The sequence below is a fragment of the Camelus bactrianus genome, chromosome 10 (genome assembly GCF_048773025.1).
Source record: "Camelus bactrianus isolate YW-2024 breed Bactrian camel chromosome 10, ASM4877302v1, whole genome shotgun sequence".
NCBI classification, from domain to species: Eukaryota; Metazoa; Chordata; class Mammalia; order Artiodactyla; family Camelidae; genus Camelus; species Camelus bactrianus.
The window spans coordinates 2,196,673-2,220,583 of record NC_133548.1 but is presented as its reverse complement, the minus strand read 5'-3'; the positions used below and the strand labels follow the sequence as shown (position 1 = coordinate 2,220,583).

The 23,911-nt window shown below is 62.7% G+C and overlaps 1 protein-coding gene across 6 annotated transcripts; it reads right to left on the bottom strand.

The window, feature by feature from the left end:
* Window positions 1-324: 324 nt before the first annotated feature.
* On the bottom strand, window positions 325-22,317 carry SLC67A1 (solute carrier family 67 member 1). 6 transcript variants are annotated; one of them, XM_045517975.2, is made up of 12 exons: window positions 22,188-22,317; window positions 22,039-22,067; window positions 19,873-20,031; window positions 17,626-17,723; window positions 16,590-16,750; window positions 16,332-16,464; window positions 9,276-9,394; window positions 7,937-8,044; window positions 6,869-6,969; window positions 2,631-2,732; window positions 2,308-2,428; window positions 325-558 (listed from the first exon to the last, which is right to left on the bottom strand). In XM_045517975.2, the coding sequence occupies exons 3-12, from the start codon at window positions 20,014-20,016 to the stop codon at window positions 371-373; spliced, it is 1,275 nt and encodes a 424-aa protein (XP_045373931.2). In that variant the 5' UTR covers window positions 20,017-20,031; window positions 22,039-22,067; window positions 22,188-22,317; the 3' UTR covers window positions 325-370. The 6 variants fall into 6 exon arrangements, with proteins under 6 accessions (XP_045373931.2, XP_045373930.2, XP_010955110.3 ...); XM_045517974.2 differs by having other exon boundaries at window positions 19,873-20,028; window positions 22,188-22,311; XM_010956808.3 differs by lacking the exons at window positions 22,039-22,067; window positions 22,188-22,317 and adding an exon at window positions 20,608-21,449.
* Between the last annotated feature and the right edge of the window lie 1,594 nt (window positions 22,318-23,911).

Sequence of the window (23,911 nt, the reverse complement as noted above, 5' to 3'; positions counted from 1 at the left end):
TCCTGTTTCCCTTCAGGAACAATGAGGGCCTGCGGGCACGTGCTCAGCCCAAGGCACGGGGTGGGGAGGGCTGAGCAGGGAGCCCTCGTCTCTGGAAATGTGAGCAGAGCTATCTGGGCAGCAGCGGCAGGACTGGCGGGCGATGGACCCTGGGGTGGGGCCCACCTCACACTGGGAGGAACTTGGGTGATTCTGTCTTCCCCAGAGCCCTGGGGCCCAGCTGCAGGCCCTCTCCTCCAGGAAGCCCTCCAGCATCCAAAGCTCCATCTTTCATCCCCAAGCCTCCTGCCCAACGGGTGGGAGCCTGCAGAAATCAGGCTGAAAGAGGTCCCGAGGGAGTTTATTGCCGGTCTGTGCCCGGGGGCATTAGTCACCAGACTTTGTCTTTCTTCTGGGGCATAGGCTGCCTCCAGAGGAACAGGAGGACAAGGAAGTTGACTGCAAACTGCACGTGGCCGAAGATGGGGACTCCAAAGCTGTGGTACAGGAGGCCGCCCAGGGTGGGCCCCAGGGTTCGGGTCAGCGGCTGCACAGAGGCGCAGAGGCCCAGCATGGTCCCTGTGAATGGGTTGGGAGCGTAGTCAAGGCAGGGCAGATCCCTCAGCACCACTGCCCTGGACACAGCCACAGCCTCCCTGCCTCCACTGTCCCCCTCTCCATCCCCCAGCTCCTTCCCCTCTGTCCTGTGGGTCTGCTCCCTGCAACGTGGGCCAGGGCATGCCCCGTGTCACCCCCCACGGCCCCTACTGCCTTCAAATGGACCAGAGGGAACAGCCTACAGGGCTAGGGAGGGGCTTCAGGGCACAGGAAGGGCCCCCACCTGCTTCTCTGCATTAAATTCCCAGGCTCCCCTAGCTTCTTGCGCCCCCTCTTATCTGCCACCCCCACCTCCCCTCCCCCTCGTCAGCTGTGTCCACTGTGGGTCGCTGAGTGTGGCTGCTGTCAACACTGACATCTGTCCAGAGGGTCCCGGGCTCCAGGGGCTTAGGAGCCAGGTCTCTGGGAGCTGGGAACCCTGGGCGGTGGGGGCGGTGGGGCGTGGCTAGGCAAGGCCCCGCCCAGGCTCAGGGCCAGCGTGGGGGAAATTTTAAGAGCAGCCTCTCCCATCGCCCACATGCCCTGCAGACACCAGGGAGCAATTACCGCCCCCTCTGTGGTTTGGGTTCCCAGGCCGGCTGGGAACCAGTTCCTGGCTCCTTCCAAGTGGAGGGTGGTGCCTCGGGCCCAGTGCGGCCCAGTGGCCTGGATCTGCTCTTCCCTCCTCCCTCTCCTGCCTCCTGCCCTCCCTCATCTCTCCAGGCCTTGCTCCACTGCTCCCTCCTCTTGGTTCTCTAAAGTGCCAGCCCACTGTCTCCAGGAAGCTGTCCAGGACCAGCCTGGCCTCCCAGAACCACAGAGCCACAGGTCTGGAAGGCCTTGGAGGTCCTCAGCTTGCCAGACAGCCTCCCCATTTTCATCCTGGCCTCTAGACCTCAGTCTGCCCCTCCCAGAAAAGCAGGTAGATGGCCAGAGGGTCGGCCAAGCCCCTGAGCTTTCTGGCCCCACTGCTAGGGGAGCCTTTGACCTCCACCAGTCCCCAGGAGCCCCTGACCTGGGTCTGCGCCATGCCCAGGGCAGTGCAGGGGAGCCTGGGCACCATCAGGATGGATGGGAGACTCCTTGGCCTCAAGAAAGAAGGCTGGTGCAGAGTGGGGGCTGGGGGTCCATGTCTGGGGGTTCCTGATTCCAGCGGCTGGCCTGGGGGCCTCCCAGACTTAGCCAGCTGCGTGCATTCACTCACTCAGTCCTTCACTCAGAAAGCACCTGCACACCCGCTGTGTGTTGTGCGCACGTGGGGAGAGAACAGAAGGCCGCGCCGGTGCGGACCGCTGGCTCTAGTCTCCTTCCCATTCTGGTCTCCCTCCTTCCCTTTGGCCTCTGAGGTGGACTTTCCGACCCGCAACCCCACACCTTTGCTCTGCGGGGGCTGGGCCTCGGGTGCCACCTTTCCTCCTCTCTTCTAACGAAACCCTGCCTATGCTAGCTTCAGAGCCAAGCCAGACACCACCTCCAGGAAGCCCCAGGGTTGGCTGGGACCAGCTGGGCTCGGGGGTGGGCAGAACTCTCACCTGGGCTTTCTTGTAGCCCACCATCCTCACTCTGCCCATTTAGACTCTAGGCCACCCGCCCTGCTCAGCACCTACTGGGTCCGGGCAGGTCTCCAGTCAGGGCAGCTGCTCTGCCTGAAACTGCTCAGCAAGCCGCCCAGAGGGGAGGCCGGAGTGCCCCCGGGGCCCGCCCCGCGCGGGGCCGGGACGCCTCACTCACCGGTGTCTGAGGCCGAGACGGCCTTGGTCAGCATGCTGTCGGTGACCACGTTGAGGGCACACAGGCTGAAGACCAGGCCGGGCATCAGGAGACAGAAGTGGAAGACGTTGGCCATCAGCGCCTGGTGCAGAGCAGGGGCCCTGGTGATTGGGGGCCACACGGACCAGGATTGGGGGGCCCACCCCTGAGGTCCCACAGAGGTGGCCCTGGGTGAGGATGGAGGGACCCAGGGCCTCAAGTGCAAACTGGGCACCTGCAGAGGGTCAGGGGAGTGGGCCTGGGACCCACTCATTGTGGGGGCAGCCTGAGCAGGGCGCTCTCACCATGGCCAGGCCCACGATGCTGAAGACCAGCACGCTGGCCCGGAGCAGGTCTCCCTCAGAGAAGTGGCTGCTCAGTCGTCCGATGACCAGGCCCTGGATGACCTGGTGAGGGCGAGAAGGTGGAGGTGGGTGTGGTGGAGCCCTGGAAGGGGGTCTCCCAGAGCCTCCCCCACCCTCTGCAGCCCTTGGGGCCCCTGCCACCACCCCTAGCAGCAACCAGGCACAGGGCAGAGGGTGGAACCCACGCTCGGACATGGCCTGCCCGCACACACATGTGCACACACACGTACAGCCAGCCGCTCAGAGGTCTGAGTTCCACATTCAAAGCTAATCTTGTCTCCAATTTCAGACATGATAAACATGTTTTAACCAAAGGTTCAGTTAACTCCTGATGGGGGCGTCGGGGAGGCAATGGCTTATGGTGCAAAAAGCTTCTTAGCATTAAAAAAATTTTTTTAACATTTTTCTTATTGTTAAAAAAATTTTTTTAAATGGAGGTACTGGAGATTGAACCCAGGACCTTAAGCATGCTAAACTAAACATGTGCTCTACCACTGAGCTCTACCTTCCTGCCAAAAAAAAGCTGCTTTGATATGAACATGCTCACAGTGTGGCCCTGACTCCAAAGCCTGGGTTCCCTTGTGGCCCTGGGAAGCCCCCTTCCTTGTCACTGGCCCCTGTGTGCCCCCATCCCGGCCAGCCACTCTTCCTCAGCCCCCTCTTTGGCTGCCTCTTCTGGGAGGTAGGACCTGCCCATTTCACAGATGGGGAGACCAGGGCCCAGAGAGGAGGAGGTGGCTGGACTGGGACCTGAGCCCAGAGCCCTGGTGCCCACCTGGGGCCCTCGGACCAGCTGGCCAGAGCAGGCACACCAGCTACTGTCTACTGGGTGCCATCCCTGTGCTGGGGACTGGGTCAGGAGCCCCGTGTCCTCCACACCATAGGAGGCTACCACCCCAGTTATAACTGGGGACACTGAGGCCCAGAATGCTGGCATCACCTGCTCAAAGTCCCACAGCTGGCTGGTGATGGAGCTGGGGTACAGTCTGGTGGGGTGGACAGTGAACCTCAGGACCCAGAACCAGTGCCTTGTCTTGAGCCTGTCAGGTGAGGGCCCCTGAGGAGGTGGCAGCCCCGGGTAACCCCCACTGACACTCAGCTGTCCACTCCCAGCTGTGTCCTCCTCGCCCTCCCCCGGGATGGCCAGCCAGCCAAGAGCCACGTGAAGTTAGAGCTCCCCTTCCTGCCCTTTCCACGAGGGTGGGAGGAAGGGCCCCCAGCAGGGACACCCAGGACACTGGGGATGTGACTCAGAGGGCAAGCCCAGCCCTCAGGCTGTTCCCAGGCCAGGGTGAGGCTCCCTCTCTGGTCCCCGGGCTGGCAGGAAGTGCCCAGGGCACAGTGGGTTTGGAGCAGCACCCACTGGGGCTGGGGCCGGGCAGGGCTCAGTGTCTTGGGCTGGGCTGTGGGTCCTGGGGAGAGCACAGCCCTGAGGAACTGGACTGACCACTCTCCTCGCTGCCTGCCTGCTGTAAGGAAACTGTTCTAAACCAGAGCAAAAGATGCGCTTCCTTAAGAAAAAATCCTACTTTCACACTTGCTTATCTTAGTTTTGTTTGTTTGTTTGTTTAAAGGGAAGGTCTGTTTGGCAAGTTTCTCTGAGTGCAGGACACCAAGAGGAACCCACCAAACCACAAGGGATTGAAACCTGCTTCAGCTTTTCCCACAGACCCCAAGGCCAGGACCAGTGAAGGCTGTCTGTCCATTTTCCCGTTAACTTTAAAAAGACTGAACTTCTGTGCCTTAACGGATTCTTACATGAAACTGAAGTTACCAAACACACCAGATGTTTTGCTTTCTCCCAAACTTCCCACCTGGAGACCCTGTCCACTTACCCCTCCTGCTCCCTGTCACCCTCGTCCTGGCCCGAACACCACTCCCAGGTCACACTGGCCACGAGCACCCAGTTCTATACACACCCCTGCTCGAGCAGGCCTGGGATGGGGCGCAGGGCCGGTAAGACCACATCCAGCCCCTTCACAGCCGCACCCACTCCAGGTGACTCTGAGTGAATCCAGGTCCTTCTTGGCCTTGCAGCCCACCCCCCGCCGCAGTGCACGTCTTCAGAGCCTGGTTCTCTCCCCTCAGGCCGGCTCAGCCACCCCAGGGCCTTTGCACTGTAGCCCCTCCTCGTCCTGTGGTCCTCTCACTCCGGTTTCTCCCTGCGCCAGTGGAGAGCGCCCCGCCAGCCACCCCGCATACAGCGGCATCTCTACCCCTCCCAGGACCTCGACTGTCCCTCGGTGTTTGTCACCCTGATGCGTCAGATGCTAGGCGGCTGGGGGTTTATCTCCGTCTCCCCGGGTGTGAGGCAAGCTGCTCATCTCTGCAGTGGCACCATGCCTGGGGCGCAGATGAAGGCCAAATGCGGGGCTCTCACAGCAGGGCCCTCTAGGGACAGAGGGCGGCAAGACCACCAGCGGGAGGTGACTGCTGCCTCTTTTGTTAGGACCGCCTGGGCTGGTGTCCCCTGAGTCCCCAACCCCGACGACCCGCCCACACAGGGGGCTGACGGCGGCGGAGGGTGCTATAGCTCCCTGGGGATCAGGCTGCAGCCGCCACACCTTGGGTGGGGCCGGAAATGGTTTGCAAGGGAAGCAGCAGGTGTGAGATCAGCTGTGGGGGACCAGGTGGGAGGCACAGTTCACCCTGCAGAGGGGCCACCTCCCCGGACCGCAGGGACCAACCCTGCCCTGGGTGGGGGTGGGGAGGGGCCTGATGAAGGTGGCTCAGGTCTCTCTGCAGACACAAAACTCAGGCCCCAAGGTGGGGTATAGCTCAGTGGTACAGCACATGCTTAGCATGAACAGAGTCCTGGGTTCAATCCCCAGTACCGCTATTAAAACATAATAAAAATAAAATTTAAATTAAAAAAAATCAAGGACCCTTCTCCAAAAACAATCCCACCAGAAAACCCAGCTCCCAAGTCTGCCCTCTGTCAAGGAGGCTGCAGGCCAGCTGCCCACCCACCTCAACCCCTCAGGACTTAGGGCCTGGGGTCTGGCACCCCACCGCTGCTCTGTGGGCTCCCTGCCCCTCTCCGAAGGCCCTCCCCTCCGCAGCCTCCTCCATCCAGTCGGCCTGTGCTGGGGTCCCCAGGCCTCAGCCCCAGGCTCTTCTCCGTGTCCATCGCCACCTGTATGGGGTGCTGGGGCCCCAGGCTCATCTCAGTCAGGCCCACCCTTGCACCCAACCAGGCCAGAGGCTACCAGGGTCTGTCCCTGAGGGTCTCAAGGGTTCTGCTGGCTTCAAGCAGGGTACAGGGGAGCCCAGGATGAGCTCAGGCTGGTATCCTGGCCCCAGGCAGGCTGCTGCAGTCGTTTAGAACAAGGGTCCCGTGGCCCCCGATTTTAGATTATTATTATTACTGTTGCTGTTTTCTGTGTATATCTTTTTTCCGCCACCAGGGTGGCGCTTCCCAGCCCAGCTAGGCCCTCTCCGCCCACAGTGGGGCGGGGCAGGCCCCTCTCGGGTGTGGCTATTTTAGTGTCAGGGCTGGACCAGTCCTGGGCCCAGAGGCGTGGGGAGCAGATGGCTTGGAGGTGCTGGGAATGCCACTCGCTTCCGGAGAATTCGAGAGCTCTCTCCCCGACTCAGGCAGATCCCAGAATAGCCCTCCTGCGCTCCGGCTGTCAGGCAGACATCCCGGGTGGCGGCGGCACGTCGCCACCTGTCCCCGCCACGGCCACACGACTGGTGGGCAGGTGGGCGGGGGAACGCAGAGCCTGGCCGTTCTCCTGAAACACGCCCACCCCTGGGGTCTCCTCCCTCCCTCCCCTGTCCGCTGCAGTGCCCAGACGTGCACTCGCGGACCGTGGGCTCCCGATGTGTTTCTGACGGGAGGCCAAGGGCTCACCAGCCTCCACGGGGGATGTTTCCCCTCTCCCCTCTCAGATGGAAACCCAGGGCAGATGGGTGGGCAGACCAGGTAGGTGGGCGCAGACCCAGGCTGGGGGTTCCGAGAGCAGAGAGGAGGCGACCCAGAGGCAAAGGTGGGGACACCCAAAAAGCGAGCATGCAGGATGGAACCCGCACTGCTCAGGAACCCAGCCAGGCAGGTGCGAGGACCCAGGGACCCTGACACAGGCCGACAGCGTGGATGGGGCTGGGAGGGCAGGGGACCACAAAGCCTGGGATGCCAGACCCTCGCCCACCCTGTGCACCCGGCACCCACTCACCATCTGGAGGACCCCGAAGAAGGACATGAGGTAGCCGGACTGGGCGGCCTCCAGCTGGAAGAAGTCCATGGAGATGATGGAGAACATGACCATGAAGAGCCCTGGACGAGGCGGGAGGTCAGGCTGCGAGGTCAGGCTAGGGGACCGGCCTTCCCCCCACCCCCAATCAGCTGGCCAGTCAGGGCTCCAGGGGCCCGGCCGCAGTGACTGACTCGGGAGGCCAATGCCAACCCTCCGTGGGGTCCTCGCTGGCCAGGGAGTTGCTCCCCGTGCGGCCGCTGTGGACCGCGCACAGGAAGGTGCTGGGAGCTGCCCCATGGCCGGGGCGGCTGAAGCCCAGGGCCATCAGAGGAGGGTGGTTGATGATGTGGGAAGACGTGGCCCCAGGACTGCCGTCGGTGACTCAGTTCCCATCACTGTGCCCCCAGAGAGCCGCCCCGGATGTCAGACAGAGCTGACTAGGGAGCCCCTCCTAGGAGCTGGGGCAGGTTTGCAAAGGCAGAGAGCTTCCTGCAGCCGAGGGAACCCTCCTGCACCGATGTGGACGGGGAAGCCCTTAAACGCCTGTCAATCATGTCACACTGATTTGTCCTCTGTGCTGCTCCCCTGGTTGGAGAACCCCAGACGGGGGCTCTGAGGGTAGCTACCAGGCACGACTGTGGTCAGGGATGCCCTCAGGTCCACCGAGAAGGGACACGAGGTCGGCAGAATGTGTGACTTCACCCGCAGACTGCCGTCTTCTCTGCCTCTCAGGCTGCCCAAGAGGCCTCAGGGCGGGGCAGTGAGAGCTTTTGTAAAGCAGGAGCCCTGAGGGGCTGGAGGACAGGGAGAAGACAGATGCTTCTCTGTTCCTCCTCCTTCTGGCCTGAGCGCCACATCTGCCCAAACCAGGCGGCTGTCTTCCTCTCTGGGACAGATGTGACTGGCTCAGGCACCAGGGAGGCGAGGAGCATGCGGCACAGGGCAGAGGGAAGGGGCGATCAAAGGGCCGCAGGCCTCCGTCCCCACGGCCCGGAATTCTCGGCGGCACCAGGCTCTGGACACCTGGCTGGGCAGCCCAGGACTCACCGGAGGGGAAGCCAGAGATCACCTTGACCAGAAATACGGGCAGGACGCCCGGCTGCAGCAGCAGACGAGTGATGGCCTTCAGGTCAAACACGCTGGCCTTGGGTGCACCTGGGGCACCAGAGGGGGTCGTCAGACCACAGGACAGCTGCCTGGAGACCCGTACCTGTCAGGGACGGGAGCCCTCCACAGGCTCCCTCACAGGCACCCTGGGTGTGCCCCGGGCAGCTCATCACACTCACAGGACCGGACCTCAGGCCCTGCCGACCCTGCGAACCTCTGAATTCCGGGAGACAACCTGGCCTGGACCTGGGTACCAAGTAATGGAGGCCCTGGCTCCCCCAACCCCCGTAACCGGGGCAGCCGCTCCCTGCCCAGCCCTAGGCTGCGGCGAGAGCGCGACACGGCCAGGGAGGCAGCCGTTACTGAGAAGGGACCACCCTCAGTGGCTGAGAGTGACCACTGGCGGATACTTGAGGACCACGGTGCAGCCTCCCAGCTGGGTTTGGCTGCGCTGCCCTGCCTGACTCTCCCAGGCTCCTCCTGCACCTCAGCCCTCTTCCTCTGTCCCTCCAGGCCTGACCCCACCCCACGCCCTCCCTCCTGACTCTTTCTGGGTTGTTCCATCAGAGCTGTGGTTCAGAGGCCTCCTGTCCCGGGCTGGCTCCCGGGTGGGTCTGTGGGTTGCTCTCGGTCACTGGGCCAAGAGGCCCGGGGTCCTATGCTGTGCCAGGCAGGAAGTGGATGGGCTGGGATGTCCTGAAGGGGACCCCATGTGGAGCCCCACCTCTCCCCACGAGGCCTGGGAGGCAGGGTGAACCCATGTGCCCTAACCTGGCTGTGCTCTGCTCCCTACCTCGGTGCTCCCCCAGAGCTGCGCTCCTGAAGCTGGTACCCTCAAGTCACCCTATACAGCATGGCGACCAGCTGCCCTGGGCCACAGGGTCCTGGCTAACGACCCCTGCCCTGCCCCAGGTTCCACCTGGGCCTTTCCAGGCTCCGCTCTGATGGTGTCCGAAGCTGGGAGATGCCCAGCACCCTGGAGGGGCTTAAGGAAGGACAGAGCACACCCATCTCCCCCACCCCAGCAGGTGGGAAGCCACCATGGACGCTTTGGCACATCGTGGTCTTGGCAAACCCCCTGGAGGAAAGGCCGGGCTGGGGAGGCCTAGCCCGGGGTCCAGGCTGCTGGCTGGTGGTGGGGAGGGCTCAGGCCTCACGCTGCCCAGGTGTCTGGAAGCAGTGTCCCTGGTGGCTGTAACTGACCAGGTGTGTCTGGCAGTGAATACCTGGTGGGACGTGCACGGTGGGGCACGTTTTGTGTGCATCTGGTGGCCCTTACCTGGCAGGGCAGCCTGGGCCTGGGCGCTGGCCTCTTTGGTGCTGGTGGGGATGCAGGTGAAACTGAGGACAGCTCCCAGGAGATTAACCACAAGAGCCACGATGGCCGGACACTGAATCCTGGGAGTGACAGTTGTGGTCACACAGGGCTCAGGCCCCAGGGCACAGGTGTCCCCTGGGCATCTCCCCTACCTGCCCCTTCAGTCACATGTAGGCTCCGACAGCTGAGGACAGCTCAAATGCCGCCACCCAAGTCCCTGAAGCCTCTGAGCTGGAGGGCAAGAATGGGACCCTCAGGGCACGTCACGCAGGTGACAGAGGAAGGAGGAGGTGGAGCCCTTGCCCTCCCGCCCCTCATGCTGTGGACACTCTGAGCGGGGGCTGCAGGGGGACCAGGATGGTGAGCCCTGGAAGGGCGGGGGTGGAGGTGATTCTCCAGGGGACGTTCGGCTCCCAGGCTGCTGAGGGGTAGGGAAGGGGTGAGAAGGGCCCCTACTGCTCCTGGCCAGAGCGGGGGTGTCAGAGACCAGGGGCCCTGCACTGAGCCCTGGGGGCCGTGTTCCGTGGAGCCGGAACCAGCAAGGAGGATGGTCCCAGGCACCCGAGCCAGGTGAGGGCAGCGCCAAGGGTCCCGCCCACTTTGTAGAGCAGGACACTGAGGCTCCTGGGGAAAGGGCCCTGTCCCCAGCTCCCTCGGTCCCCCTCCCTCTGGTGGGACTGGAGTGGCCTCCTGGGGGAGGATGGCGGCTGAGACCTCTGCCCTCGGTGACTCAGGTGAGGTGGGGTAAGGGCTCACTGGCGGCAAAACGCCAGGTGGCACTGGGGCTGGGCGCCAGGAGGGGCACCAGACAGACTGGGGCCGCTGTGCCGGGTGGGCAGGGGGCCTGGGTTTGAATCGCAGCTCCACCCACCCTCATGGAAGACCATGGGACCCTCCTCATCCTGCCTCCTTCCCCTCATGGGGGACAGGCCTGCCCTCAGGGGGCCTCAGGAGCCTCTCCCCCTGCCCTGCTTCCTGGAGGGGGCAGGGCACGCTAGGCCCACCGGGTCGGGGGTGCAGGGTCCGGGGTTGGGACACAGCCCACGGGACGCCTTCCCTCCTCACAGCACCACCGAGGGCTGTGACTCAGGCTCTCATTTCTGAGGGAGCGTTTCTCCTCCATGAGTCACCACATGGGAACTCAGCCCTTGACCCCTCTGGAAGGCATGGGCAGGCCTCGGCCTCCAGCTCCAGGTGGCCAAGGCCACCTGGGAGCAAGGGTACTGGGGGCTGGCTGTTCTGTCACTGCTCCCTCCTGAGGGCTGGCCTGGTACCGCCACCCCGCACCCCCAGCCCTGAGGGGAAGACAAGGAGTAAAACAGGAACTTCTTACTGAGCCAGGCTACTTGGACCTCCAGGCCTGTCACGGCCAAGCACCTTGACCCTCAGAAGAACAGAAAACTCCTATGCATCCTGCCAAAGCCCTCTCTGTGAGGCCCTCCCACTCTCTTCTTTCCTAGTGGGCATCCTGTCCTTTGTGAAGGGTTTCCTCCACTACAGGGCCAGTATCTGGCTCCCGCCCCACCCAACCACAGCTGCACCAGAGCACCAGACCCCGGGCACACAGGCACAGCTCCCACGGGAAACCTCAGGCAGGAAAGGGCTCTACCCCACGTGAGATCAAGGAAACCCGTGGGGCCTCTAGCACCAGAGAGGCTGGGCCTCAGCCACCCTCACTGCTCGGGCTGGGACCTGCCGGGGCTCAAACGGTTGGTCAGTGGTGGACTGGCCCATTGGCAGGGCCCCTTCTCTGACCCCCTGGCTGAAGACCGCTGTCTAGAATGCTGGGTTTTCTGGCTGTCAGGGTTCCAAACAAAGGGGTGTGTCCCTTGACTGCCGGGCAGGAAGCGTCAGGGGGCACTGGACTCCAGAGTGAGGCCTCTGCTGGGACCCCAGGGCAGGGATGAGGCCGGGTGTGGGAGCCATTGCCCCCTCCCCCAGCCAGCAGGGACACCCTGGCCCCAGTGGCCAAGTCCAGAGAGAAGGGCCCTTTCTTCAGAGCTCTGGCCTCAGAGGCCCGCACGTCACTGCTTGGGGCCTGTCCAGGCAGGGACAAAACCAGCTTTCTTTGCCAGATGCCCTGGGAATTTGTGAGGGCAGAGGCGGCCACTTAGATGGCTATTTTGGGAGGCTGGTGGCAAGCAACCGGGGGCGTGGCAGGGAGCCAGGCCGGTTCTCCTGAGATCTCTCCTGTCCCTTGTGTGGTGGCCAGTGAAGTGAAGGGGGCACAGGGACCCTGGAGGGCCCTTGGAGGGTGTCGGGGCCCCAGGGTGTCCTTCCCTACTCAGTGCTCACTCTGACCCCCTCAGACCGAATGCCAGAAGGAGAGTGAACGGATGGGAGGGACACACTGCAGCCCTGGGTCTCCCTGAGGGCCTGCTCCGTGGGGACACCCTCCAGCCTCGTGCCCCCAACTGGTGCTGCTCTGTCATCCAAGACACAGCTTGGGCGCCCCTCCCCGCGGGCCTTCGGTCGACGCACCCCCAGAGTTGGCCCCTGTGGGCTGTGTGTCCACTGGCTTATTGGACCATTTGTTACAAACTGAGCTCTGACCATGAGGCAGGCACGGTTAGGATGTCTTTGTCCACTCACCCCCTTTTATTTAAGCTGAGTGGCTGGACAGGAGACCAGACACATGGACCCATGGACACCCTGAAAGGCCACCGGGCCAGACTTGGGCCACCTGAATCCTTCTGTCCCTTCCCCGTGGCTACCTTGCTGGGTGACCTCTTTTCCTCAGAGGCAAATGAGGGCTGGACTCACAGGGAGTCCCCTGCCAGGACCCCCTGTCCGCCCCACCTTGCGTCCCCCCGGGGGAGGCTTTGGGGACTGACCACGGCTTGTCATGGCTGCCACTGGCCCTGGTCAAACTGCAGCAGCGGCAAACACTGCCTTTCATCCTTATCTTGAGGGCCCGGAACTTACCGATGTGACATTGTCAGGAGGGCGGTGGGCCTGGCTATCTGCCCACTCCGTGTGGACTTTCCGCCCCACATCATGGGTCTTCTGCCCATCTCTGGGGTGACAACTCTTCCTGCAGCTGGAGCTGCCCTCCCCGCCTGCTCTGGGGTTGAGAGTTGATGGCTCTCGGCCACGGTCCCCCCGGCCTGGCTGCAGGTGGGGCTCACGGCCTCCTGGGCTGTTTACCCCTGTCCTGTCCAACCTGGAGGGCAGTCTGGGGTCTGTGGGGACCCAACTCCAGGTGAAGCCTGGCTGTAGGGGCTCTCGACAGTCACTGGGTGTCCAGCCTGAGCTTGGGGCCGAGAATCTCCCCGCCCTTCCCGATCCACAGGCCACAACGCTGTGGCTAGAGCCGTGTCTGAAAACAGACGTCTTGTGGGGCCACTCCTGATTCAGCCCCACTCTGGCTTTCAGGTTCCAGAAAAAGGCCTTCAAGCTGGATCTGGCCTAACTCTTTATAGCCCTCCATTCTCCGGAGCATCTGACCACACAGACCTCAGGCAAGCCCCAAGCCCCTTCCTGCCCCAGGGCCTTTGGTGGGCTTTCCCTCTGCCTGCAGCACTGACTTCTGGTTCTCAGGTCTAGACTGAGCTCTCAGCCATTTGTGCCCTGTCCGTGTACTTCCTAGTGCCTGCAACACCCAAGTTCTCTCTGCAGGGCCTGTGCGACCTCCGGGGTGCGGCCCGGCACAGCCTGTGACGACCTTGAGCACCGAGTGGGGCAGGAAGCCTGGCTGGCCCCTGAGTAACTCCTGTCCCAGAGCTGTTCAGGGCAGCCCCGAACGTCTACTCATCAACGTCAGGGAAGCTGCCGTGTCACTGGGGCGGAAACGCCATGTCAGCAGGATCAGGGGCCCGGACCAGGGGCAGAGGTACGGTCCTCAGGGAGGCTGGCTTTCCCAGGCCTCCGGATAAGGAGTGGGTCATACCAGCTGAGTCATCCAGGGCCCACGGGGCAGAGCGGGGCTGAGGGTCAGAGTGGGGCCACATGCCAGACAGTTAGGGCCCAGGAGGGCTGGCCATTGACCCTGAGGCCCAGCTTTGCCTGACCTCTAGGGTCTGTGGCTGGACACTCCCCCAGCCGAGGCCTGAATTGAGTGGCCACCCTGGTGGGCCATCTCCAGGGGGCCAGAGCCCAGCTGGACCTATGATTTGCTGTGCAGGGCTGCCCCTTCAGCGCGCCGTAAAGACCCCACGTCCCACCGTCACCCGACACACCAAGTCCACAGTGAGGCCTGGCTCTGTCTGACTCCACTGTCAGCGAGGTTTGACGCGTGGCGCCCCCTTTCACAGATCCCTGGACCTGGTGGGCTTGGTAGGCTGGTGCTGCCCACCTCAGAGGCACATAGCCCGCTGTTGGGGAGGGGATGATAGAGGCCTCCCCAGGCTGTGAGGTGCCAGGCTCCAGGCCATGAGTCACAGGGCTGCCCCCTCACCTGCTAAGTGACTCAGGGCCAAGGTCTGTGCCCTCCTTGGGAGCCCGGCCTCCCAGCCCTGAGCCCCAGGCTGGGCCCAAACCAGTTATACCAGTGCCCAGCCCACAGCAGTGGCTGCCAAGTCCACTTCCTCCACCTGCTCCCCGGAGGGGGTGGCACATGGCTGAGGCCTTTAGGGGACAGGGCAGCGGGGGTGGGGTGGGCAGGGAGGAACAGCGAGGGAGATCTTGCATCGTGTCTCAGTTTCTATCAGAGAAGGGGAGAGGGGGCGGGAACGGGGCCTTTACATCTGCCTGGCCCTTGCCCGGAGCTGTGCCAGGAGGCGGAGTGGCTGCTGGCCAGCAGAGCGGCCAGACCGGGAGAGGGCCTTGCCGTGGGGTTTCAGGGTCCTGGAGCCCATGTCCCTTGGGCCTTGGACGGGACTGGGCGCTCCACTGGGGAGTCTTTCTTACCCTCTCTGGGCCTCAGTTTCCCTGCCCATGAAAGGAAGTATATAAAGCACCTTAGATCTTGGGATGAAAAAAGCTGATGGAATGCTCTGGAAGGTGAGGACAGGGTTGGAGGTGGTCTTGGGGGCTGCTGGGGGGGAAAAGGGAGTGAGGGGTGTCTTCTGGGTCAGCAGCTGGGCTGGAGAAAAAGGCAGGCGATGACAGGCGGGAACGTGGGGTGGGGCTGGCCTGGGGAGGCCTGTGTGTGTCTGTGTAGGTGTCCCCTGGACACAGGGCCTGGCCTTAACTCCTAGGAGTGAGAGCTGATGGGCCCATTTCACAGCTGAGAATACCTGGCAAGGTGAGGAAAGTTGCCACATGGCCCATGATGGCCGGTGGCAGGGCTGGGAGGTGACCCACCATTCCTGGTTGCTGAGTTCTGGGGGGAGGGGCAGCATGGGGGCTCCTCCCTGCCCGCCTCTCCCTCCCCTACACCTAACCCTCCTTACTAGGGGCCCCTGACTGTCTTTCTTCCCCCCTGGGTACACAGAGGCCCTCTTTCTCTCGCACCTGGTCCATCCACCGAATCGGGCTTCCGCCCCGGCGGTGCGTGGAGGGAGGCGGCCCGGGTCCAGCAGAATCAGCAGTCATGCTCAGGAGTCCTGTCTTGACCCACTTGCCTGGATGTTCACCTGGACCCCCTTCCCTCTGGTCCTCCCGGTGCCTTTTCTTGATCCCCGGCTTCTAATGTAAAGCACTAGCCTTGATCTGAGCTGGTTCACAGGGCTTACAAACTACCCCCTGGAGGACAGAGCCCTGCTCTCCTCCAGCTCAGACTCCCTCGCCCAGGACCCACTCCAGAGCTCCTTCCTTCAAGCATCTTTTGGGCACCAGACTCATCCTGACAGAGACCCAGCTCCTGCTGGTGCCTGGGCAACTCAGATCTCAGCGAGGCCCACGGCTCCCCCAGGACTAGCCCCAGAGTTGGGGCACTGCCTTGAGTCCACACTTACATCCCAGCCATCAGCAAAACCAAGCCAGAAACTGCCCTCTGTTGTCTCCCCATCACGGCCATCCCTGCTCCAGCTGCCATCCTCTCCCACCAGGACCTCACTGGTCTCCCTGTGGTGGCCCGAGCCCCCCCACACTCTCAACGCAGCAGCCGGGTCATAGCCTGCCCCTGCTCCATGGCCTGACCTAGTGCCCACCTGCCCCGTCCCCCCACTGCTCCTTCACCCCAGCCCCACACAGCCCTTCCTCCCACTGCCCCGACCTCAGGGCCTTTGCACTTGCTGTTCCTTTGCCTCCCCTGATGTCCTCTGCCTAATGTTGTACGAATACATATCCTAGTTATTTCACCTGAGGACTCACCTGTCATGTTCACCACTGCATCCCAGCACCTGGAATCCCAGGGGCACTTAGTTCAATAAATATCGATGAGAAAACAAACAAATGAAGCAGTCCTGCCCTCTGCACCCCAGCTTCCTGCTTACAGCGCTCAGCAGAGCCTGCCATCCCCAACCCAGCTCTGACGAAGATGCTGGGGGGGCGCAGGGGGTGGTGGACGCCTTGAACAGACCTCCCTCCAGAGATGGAGCTGCCTTGACAAGGGCGCTGGGCCCTCCTGTCCCTCAGTCTCTGGGCTCAGCCATCGCCCACTCCCAAGTCTGAGACTTGTGTGAGGCACCTGGGGAGCCCAGGGAAGCTAAGGCTCCAGCATCCCGGCGGCTGGCATAGGGTCGTACAAGATCGCAGGGCCGGGTTCAAGAGAGGCGCTGGCTGCGTGCTGAGTGTGCACGCACGTGGTTCAGACATCAGGAAGGTCCTTCCCGGAATGGAATCCCAGGGTAGCTCATGCTGGCCCTGGCAGAGCTGGGGGATCACCAGCTGGCACAGGGCCTCTGGTCAGGTAGGCAGGGGTCTCCACCGAAAACTGGGCTGGACACCTGGCCCCGACTCCCCCAGAGCCACACCCACCTGGTAGGTTCCTGCAGGTCACCGTCCCAGGGACATAACCTGCTCAGGGTGCACCTGGGGAAACTGAGACCTGGAGAGGTGGCGAGGCTGCAGGGCGGGGTGGCGGTGCAGAACCGACCCAGCCTGGACCGTCCTGATCACATTCCTGTCCACCACTCTGTCCATACCTTGTCTGGTCTGCCTGCCCCCAGCAGGGTCCTCGCCCTGGACACTCACCCACATGCGCTGCTCAGGGTCCCGCCGAGCAGGGAGCCGACGATGACGCCGATGCCGAAGCACAGGCCGAGCCGGCCCAGGGCCGCCGGCCGCTCCTCAGGCACGGTCAGGTCTGTGATGACCATCTGGGCAGCTAGGCGATGGGACAGGGGCTGAGCGCCGCGGGCCCCTCGCTGACCCTCGTATGGCCTGCGGGTCCAGGCCACGGCCTCTCACCTCCCCACCCCACCCTGCTCTCCTGGCCCCCATTGGCCTTACCTGGCAACGTGTGCATGAGTGCTGCGGGCAGGCGCGAGGCAAAGAGTAAGGCCACGCCGGGCAGGGACGGGCTGCAGGCTGCGACCAGGAGCAGGTAGAGTGCGGAGGATGCCAGGAAGGAGAGCGTGAAGGCTGCCCTTGCCCCGTGCTGGTCTGCGAACCTGGGGGGCCCCACACCTGTGACCCTCACAGGTGGGAGGCAGGGTTCTCCTCCTCTGCACCACACCCACCCCTTGGGACTGCCAGGGGCTGGCCCAAAGTGTCCCCTGCAGGGCTAATCAGGGAGGCCAGGGTTTCTGCTGGGCTGCGGGCCTCCCTCCTCTTAGAGCCTGTTTCTCCATCCTTCCAAAGGGAAGGATCTCAGGGAGTCTGACCAAGACGGTCATTCCCACTCCTATGAGGTAACTTGTGGGATGCAAATGGACCAAGGGCATGTGCACGTTTTATAGAAAGTGTTTCCCAGGCTCCAGCCCTTTCTCCACCCGAGCTCCAGGCAGCATCGTGAACCACTCCCTCAACCCCAACAACCCCTGCTCAGTCTGATCTTACTGGGTCTGGAGTTTCCTCTGAGTTACTCTGAAGATCCGACTTGTGCCACATTAATCTGTCCACTGCGGGGTTTGCGGGAGGACGTCTCCCGTCCTGCCCCTCAGCCCAGCGCCCCCGTAGCACTAAGACTAGTGGGGCTCCCAGTCCCCAGAATTGTCTTTTCCAGAAAAATTGCTGGTGAGACTCCCAGCTCACTGGGGCTGAGCGTTTATAGTCACGAGTGTCTCACCAATTAGATCTTCTCTCAGGCCACACATCAGAAGTCATGGGTGAGGACACCCTGGGAGCGAGGGCTTGACCCAGCCTCAAAGCAACTAAAGCTCCTCTGTGCCTCAGTGAGCCCGTCTGTGCAGTGGGAGCTGCCGTCTCTCCAGCAGGGCCCAGAGTAAAGTCTGGGTACCCAGCATAAGCCAGGCCATGTCCTCCAAAGGGCAAGCCTGGGTCGTCATGGGGTGAGGGCCCCCCAAACCTCCCTGTCCCACAGTACCTGCCAAACACGGGCCCACCTAGCAGCTGAAGCACCCCAAAGATCGTCTGCTGGTAGCCAAAGGCAACAGAATCCAGGCCCAGCCGCCGGGACAGGTACTGAAACATAGGAGGTTCTGTTGGAAGGCCCTGGGATGGACCCCAGCACCTGTGACCCAGGGGCCTTCGTGGGCAGGGGGCAGGAGGGGTAGCCATGAACAGGGTGGGAGGGAGTTGAGGGTCTGGCCCTGACCACTCTGCCGTGCGCCTCGGAGGGACCCTTATGCTTGGACTCAGCTGCTTATCTCGTAGGGGAGCCCATCAGAACCTTTGGGTCCAGACTCCAGTGAATTCAGCTGCTGCTCCTCCCTCCCCTCTTCTGGGTACTCGTCAGACAAGTGAGGAGAGGCACCCGATGCCCACTTTGCCCCTGCTCTATACTCAGTGTCTAGAAGCACCTGGAAATCCACACATCCATCCAGCACTGACTCCCAGCCTCCCTCCAAGACCAGCTCCTCTGCTCCCCTGCTGATGCCTCCACCCTTCCAAGGGTTTAGTCCTCAGTGTCACCCCTGACGCACCCCACCCCCTGCCGCTCCTTTCTCGCACACCCACATCCAATCCATCATCAGCTCCTGGGCTCAAACTTAACCACGGAGCCTCCTACCCTGTCCCCAGCCTCTCAGAGGTCCTGTAGCCCCTCCTGGCCTCAGCTCCTTCTCCCCTCTCCAGCACTGGTCCCACTTTTGCCCCAGACCGCCAGCCGTCCTCATGGCAGCACCGCTCCCCATGGCGGTCCCAGCTCCGTTCCTCCTGCCCCCCCCCCCCAAGGGCCTTTGCACTGGTTCGCTCACTCCTGAGTCTCCTTTAAGCCTTTGCTCAGGGTCATCTTCACAGGGAAATTTGTAGACCCCAAGCCTGCCACACTCCTCGCACCCCCAGTGCCCCTCCCCACCGCCGCCCTCCACCAGCACAGGCTAACTACGCAGAGTTTATGCATTGTTGGTAGGCGTCACCAACCCACTGGACCACCAGCTGTGGGGGTGCACATTGTCTAGTCCGATTTGCATTCTGGTGTATTCTGAGTTCTGAGAACAGGTGCTCAGAGTACCTGCGAGCATTTACTGAACAAACACAGGCCCCTCCCTGGAGGGCCAGTGATGAGGGGAGGGTAACACTGCGGCTGCTCTGTGCCTCACGTTCTAAGGGTTTCAACTCTTCACTCATCACTCCAGCACCGACCCTCTGAGGGAAGGACACTTGTCACTCCTTTTATTATGAGCCTAGGTCACCTGGCTGCTAAGGAGGGGAGTCAGGGCTTGGAGCAAGCCATTCGGTGGAAGTGAGCCGAGCTTGGGAGGCCGGGGAGATGGGCGTACTGCTTGGCCAGGGACAAATGGTGACAAAGGCGAGGGCCTCTCCCACCCAAATCTTCAGGCCCACACCACTCAAGAGAGTCTCCTGGGGAACTTTTAAAATTGGCCCTACCCAGACCAGGCAGAAAAGGATCTCTGGGGCTCTTGGCCTCCCAAAGCCCCCTGGGGGCCGTTTCCACAGGAGGGAGGGACCCTGTGGGGCAGCTCCACCAGTGGTTGTTGAATGAATAAATAAGAGTGCATAGGGGGAATAAAAGGAGGATGGGCCAGCAGGCGCCAGGAAGCCATGGTGGCCATTTAACCATCTGGTTGCTGTGGCCTGGCAGAGCTCCAGATCAGGGCAGGTGGCAGAGAATGGGATGGATCAAGTCCCACCCTCACGTCCTGGCTGGGGAGGCAGAAATAATCTAATACCATGAAGTACAACGTAGGGTGCGGGCAAGCTGCAGATAGACCTACCAACCAGGACCGAGGATGGAGAGGAAGCGACTCCAGGGACCTTGCAATGTTGGGAGTGGGGGAGGGCCCGCTGTGGAGGAGGCCTACGCAGAGGCCTGAGTGCAACTAGGAAGTAGCTGAGGTGCTGGGGCAGCGAATCAATAGGGCAAAGGCCTGGGGGGGAGCAGGAGGAACGGAGCTGGGACCGCCATGGGGAGGGGTGCTGCCATGAGGACGGCTGGCGGTGCAGCCAGGGCCCAGGACGTGCTGATGGTGGGGGAGGTCCAGAGGCAGAGTCCCTAACTGGCTCAGCTCCAGTGTGGCAAGGGGCCCTCAGCAAGAGGAGTCCCGGGAGCATCAGGCCCTACCCCCGGCCCCGGCCGGGGCCCAGATGGAAGGTGAGAGTGCCTGCGTGGGCACACTGGCAGCAGGGCTGCCTGGGGAGGGGTACTCACGGGCATGATGGAGAATTGCATGAAGAGGCAGGTGAGCTCCAGGGCCGCCAGCACATAGGTGAGTAGGATGACCCCAGACCGGCCTAGAGCACCCATCCCACTGGGGGACTGGCCCTGGCCCCTGGAGTCCCCGGCATCCTGCATACTGGGCAGGTCCTGCTGGGAAACCATGTAGGAATCTGAGCTGGAGGCTGAAGGAACAGGCGGGGGCAAAAGTCCTGCTGTGCCCAGCGAGGGTGCTGAGTCATAGGGCGGGCAGCCGGTGGCCCTGAGAGGTCCTGTGGACAGGACATCCGACTCCAGTTGGGCTCTCCAGTCACTGGCTGTGTGACTTTGGGCCAGTCTTGTTCTTGGAGAACATGACAGCTGGCCCTCCCCTCCATGACAGACAACACTGGGTCTCCTGGCCCACAGCCATGGAGATGGAGACCCTTGCAGCGTGGGCCAGGCTCAGCACCCCATTTCCAGAGGGAAATAGGCCCAGAGTGGCTGCCGACTGCAGCTCAGGTAGGGGCCTCCGGCAGGTGTGGTGCTCGCTTGGGTCCCTGTGTGTCGTGGGGGCGGGGTCCTTGGGGCCCATTGTGCACCCCCTACCACTACAGTGGTTTCAGCGTAAGGCCTACTTTCCTCAGCTCCCCCAGCCAGAACCAGAGGGGCTTCTGGAGTGGCCGGGTGTGGGCTGGATGGAGGACAGCTCAGCCTTCCAGGCCCCCAGGCAGGGCAGCTCCGTCTCACCTCCTGCAGCGGGGCACGTCTGCTCCACACACCCCCACAGGCTGGAGCCAGATTCTGCGGTTCCACAGCGGCCTCCGCAGTTTTGCCAAGTTAACAATTGGTTGTACAGGTGGGCCCAAGGGCGGCCTTAAGAACCCCGGCCCTGGGGTGGGATGGGGTAACATCAAGGCGGGGACCCGACCCGACCCGACCCGGGACTGTGCCCAGCCGCCTTCCCCATCCCTGGGTCAGGCAGCTTGCGGGTGCGGGGAGCAGGGCAGAGGCTGAGAGCGGCAGGTCAGGGGCTGCTGGCTGGGCAGGGGCTGGACACCCGAGCGGGGAGCGGGTCAGGGAACGCGCTCGCTAGAGCGAGCTCCGGTCTCTGGCTCCGCAGGACTCAGCTTGGGCACTGTCTCGGTGAGGTGAGCCCTCCTCGGGTGAGCTCTGGCCTGGCCCTTCTGGAGCTGGGCTCGGGCACCCACCCTCTCGGGATGACCTGGGACACCCACCCTCCCGGGTGAGCTCCCGCCCGCCTCCCGGGATTGACCGGGTACGTCAAACACCCCGGGCTGGGCCCGCCCGCGCGCGGCCTCCACGCTCTCTCATTGGCTGAGCTGGACACGCCCCCAGCGCGCCCCGCCGCACCCCGCGCCCGCCGTCCCTGCACCGCCTCCTTCCTCCTCCCTCCAGGCTTTGCTCCCGGTTGGCGGGGGAGGCAGGAACCCAGGCCTCTGGAGCAGCACTGAGTGTCCAGCCTGAGCTTGGGGTCGGCAGGGTGGAGAGGGTGATGGGACGGAGGGACGCAGGACAGGGGCTGGGAAGAAGGATGGGAGAGCTAGGCGGCGAGGAGGCATTGCCTATGTCCCCCCACAGAGCAGGAGGCTTCTGGGAGCCACCGAGATGCCAGTTTCAGTTTTCCTCATTTCACACTGCGGCCACCCCGCCCGCTTGGACAGGGCCATCAGAGCCCCAGGGGATGCAGGTACACATGGCTTCAAACTGTTCCTCTGCAGGTCTGGCCTGGTCCCCCTACAGCCACCCAGAGACTCCCCCTTAGGTCCAGGAACCATTTCCCAGATAAGTAACCAAATAATGGCAACTCCACCACCTCACACCCTGCACCACAGCCTGGAGCCAGGCCACAGGCCCAAATGTGAAAACCAAAGTCCCCTCTGGCGTTCGGGGCAGAAAACTGCAGGGGCCCTGAGACATGTGGGGCAGGCAGCCACAGAGCCGCCCCTGCAGTGCCCGGGAGGGCAGGCCAAAGTCCGGCAGTGAAGCACAGAGCCAGGGAGCCCCAGGCCTGCTGTGGGCCCTTCAGGGAGGGCAAGGGGCCCCAAGTCCGCAGAGGGAGTGGCTCAGGCCCAACTCTCCGCATAGTGGGCCTGTGTCAGAGGAGGACTTAAGTCCAAACGCGTGGGGAGGGGGGGCAGGAAGGCGCTAGTTACTCACCTTTCTCTTCCTCCTGTGTCAGACAAGGCCTGTGGGTAGAAGGGAACTGGTTTGAGCAGAAGCAATCGAATCCTGCCTAAGTGTTTGTCGTGACAAGTTCAGGGGCAGGGAGCTTCCTGGCACCCAGGGACTGTGGGAAGTCTGCTCACTTAGCCTGGCATCCACAGGCCTCCAGGACCCACTCCAGCCCCAGGGCATTCACAGCCTCTAGGCCTCTCACGGAAACTTGTTGAAGGTTCTGCTGGGTGAGGCTGATCCGGGTGGGGCTGAGGAGGAGGGCTTCTCAGAGGAAGTGACACTCTGCAGTCTAAAGAATGAGCTAGCCGAATGCAAGCGGCTGGACGGCTCTGCCACACACCTGCCGTTGTCTGGTGCTGGGCTGTGAAACGGGCAGCCTCGCTGAAACCAACAAACATTTTTGAGCTCCTACTGTGTGCTGGGCTCTGGTGCTTGGGATACTCAGTCCACAAATGGGGTTGCTCTCGTGTACAGCTTCTAGTGCATCTGTGTGCCTGTGAGTGTGCAGACGTGTGTGTGTGTGCACACGTGTGACTGCGTGAGTAGGGGAGGGCGGGTACCCAACGCGTGGGATGTGTAAGGCAGCGGTGCACTGATTGTGAGCGTGCAGGCTTGCTCTGCATGCCGTGGAGCCGCTGCAGGGTTCTAAGCTCACCTGCTGTCCTAGAAGGGACCTCTGGCTGATCAGTGGCTGCTGGGGTGGGCCGGGGTGGGGAGGCTCCTGCAGTCCTGATGAGGGTGACGGGGACTGGGGCAGGAGGTGGCAGCGGAGCCTGAGACCCAGCAAATCCGGGCAAGGAGGAGCTGACTGGGTGTCCTGGTGGTGTTTGTCAGCTGAGGAGCTGGGGTATTTGTGGGGGGCCTCAGGGGAGAGCCTGTTGGGGCTCAGTGCTCCAGTGGTGGAGTCGCGGGTCAGCACACAGGTGCAGGGGCGTGGGATCGGGCTGGGCTGTGGTCTGAGCTCGGGGTATGGATTAGGGCATCTTTTGCATTGAGACAGTGTTTAGGGTGAGACACTCTGGACAAGATGAGCCCATGGGTGGGTTGATGAGGGTCCCATGGAACAGTGCTTATTACTCTTATTGTTCCCCCAGGGCGCACCTCAGTGTCACCTCTTCAAGGCCGCCAACAAGGTTTTGGTTGGGGTGGGACCAGGGTGGGGGCCAAGGTGAGAGGTGGGTCTCCTGCCCCAGACTTACCTTCCCAGCCCGGTGAAGGGCAGTTTCAGACCTTGGCCGGCAGGTGGCGCCCGAGCCCACAGCAGCATGCATGCCCCCAACAGCGTCCCCAGGCGGTAGGACTCTGGCTTGGTGGGTGTCCTTGACGTCACCTCAGCTTGTGCGGTCACCTCAGCTTGTGAGCTCCATTTTGGAGGCTGTCAGGTTAAGGGCCTGGGAGGGCAGGTTCAAAGTCCCTCTACAGATGCCACATGAGGGGCTGGGCTGACAGGTGCCGGGGAACCTTCCAGAACTGGAGTCTGTGACTAGGGCCCTGGGAATGGAGTCTAGGCGGGGGCTTTTTGGAAGAGCAGGCAGGAGCTGGGCCTTGTGTTGGTTCCAACTCACCGGCAGGATTGAGGCCTTCAGGCCTCGGTGTGGCCATGCACGCAGAGCAGGCTCTGGCGGCCAATGGGGGCTTCTCCACTGGCCCTTAGGGATGCAGGGACCCCTGGATCTGGTGTCCAAGCAGAAGGAGGGCAGCAGAGGTCTGGGGTCCTGGGACAGGCGTGCGCCCACCTCTTACCCACTGAATTCTGCTGTGCTCCTGGCCCAGTGCTGGGACACAGGGTCCCACATGGTGGGGTGTGGGTCATTCACTCCAGGGGCTCATATGGCAGCCTAGATGGGGACACCTG

Bases quoted from the DNA above. Each gene is read 5' to 3' on its own strand.
- SLC67A1 (XM_074371491.1), bottom strand. From the start codon at position 20,043: ATGGTTTCCCAGCAGGACCTGCCCAGTATGCAGGATGCCGGGGACTCC. The intron at 17,724-19,872 runs GTGAGTACCCCT...CCTATGTTTCAG, and splicing joins TGCAATTCTCCATCATGCCC to TACCTGTCCCGGCGGCTGGG. The intron at 6,970-7,936 runs GTGAGTCCTGGG...CGCCTCGTCCAG, and splicing joins GATCTCTGGCTTCCCCTCCG to GGCTCTTCATGGTCATGTTC.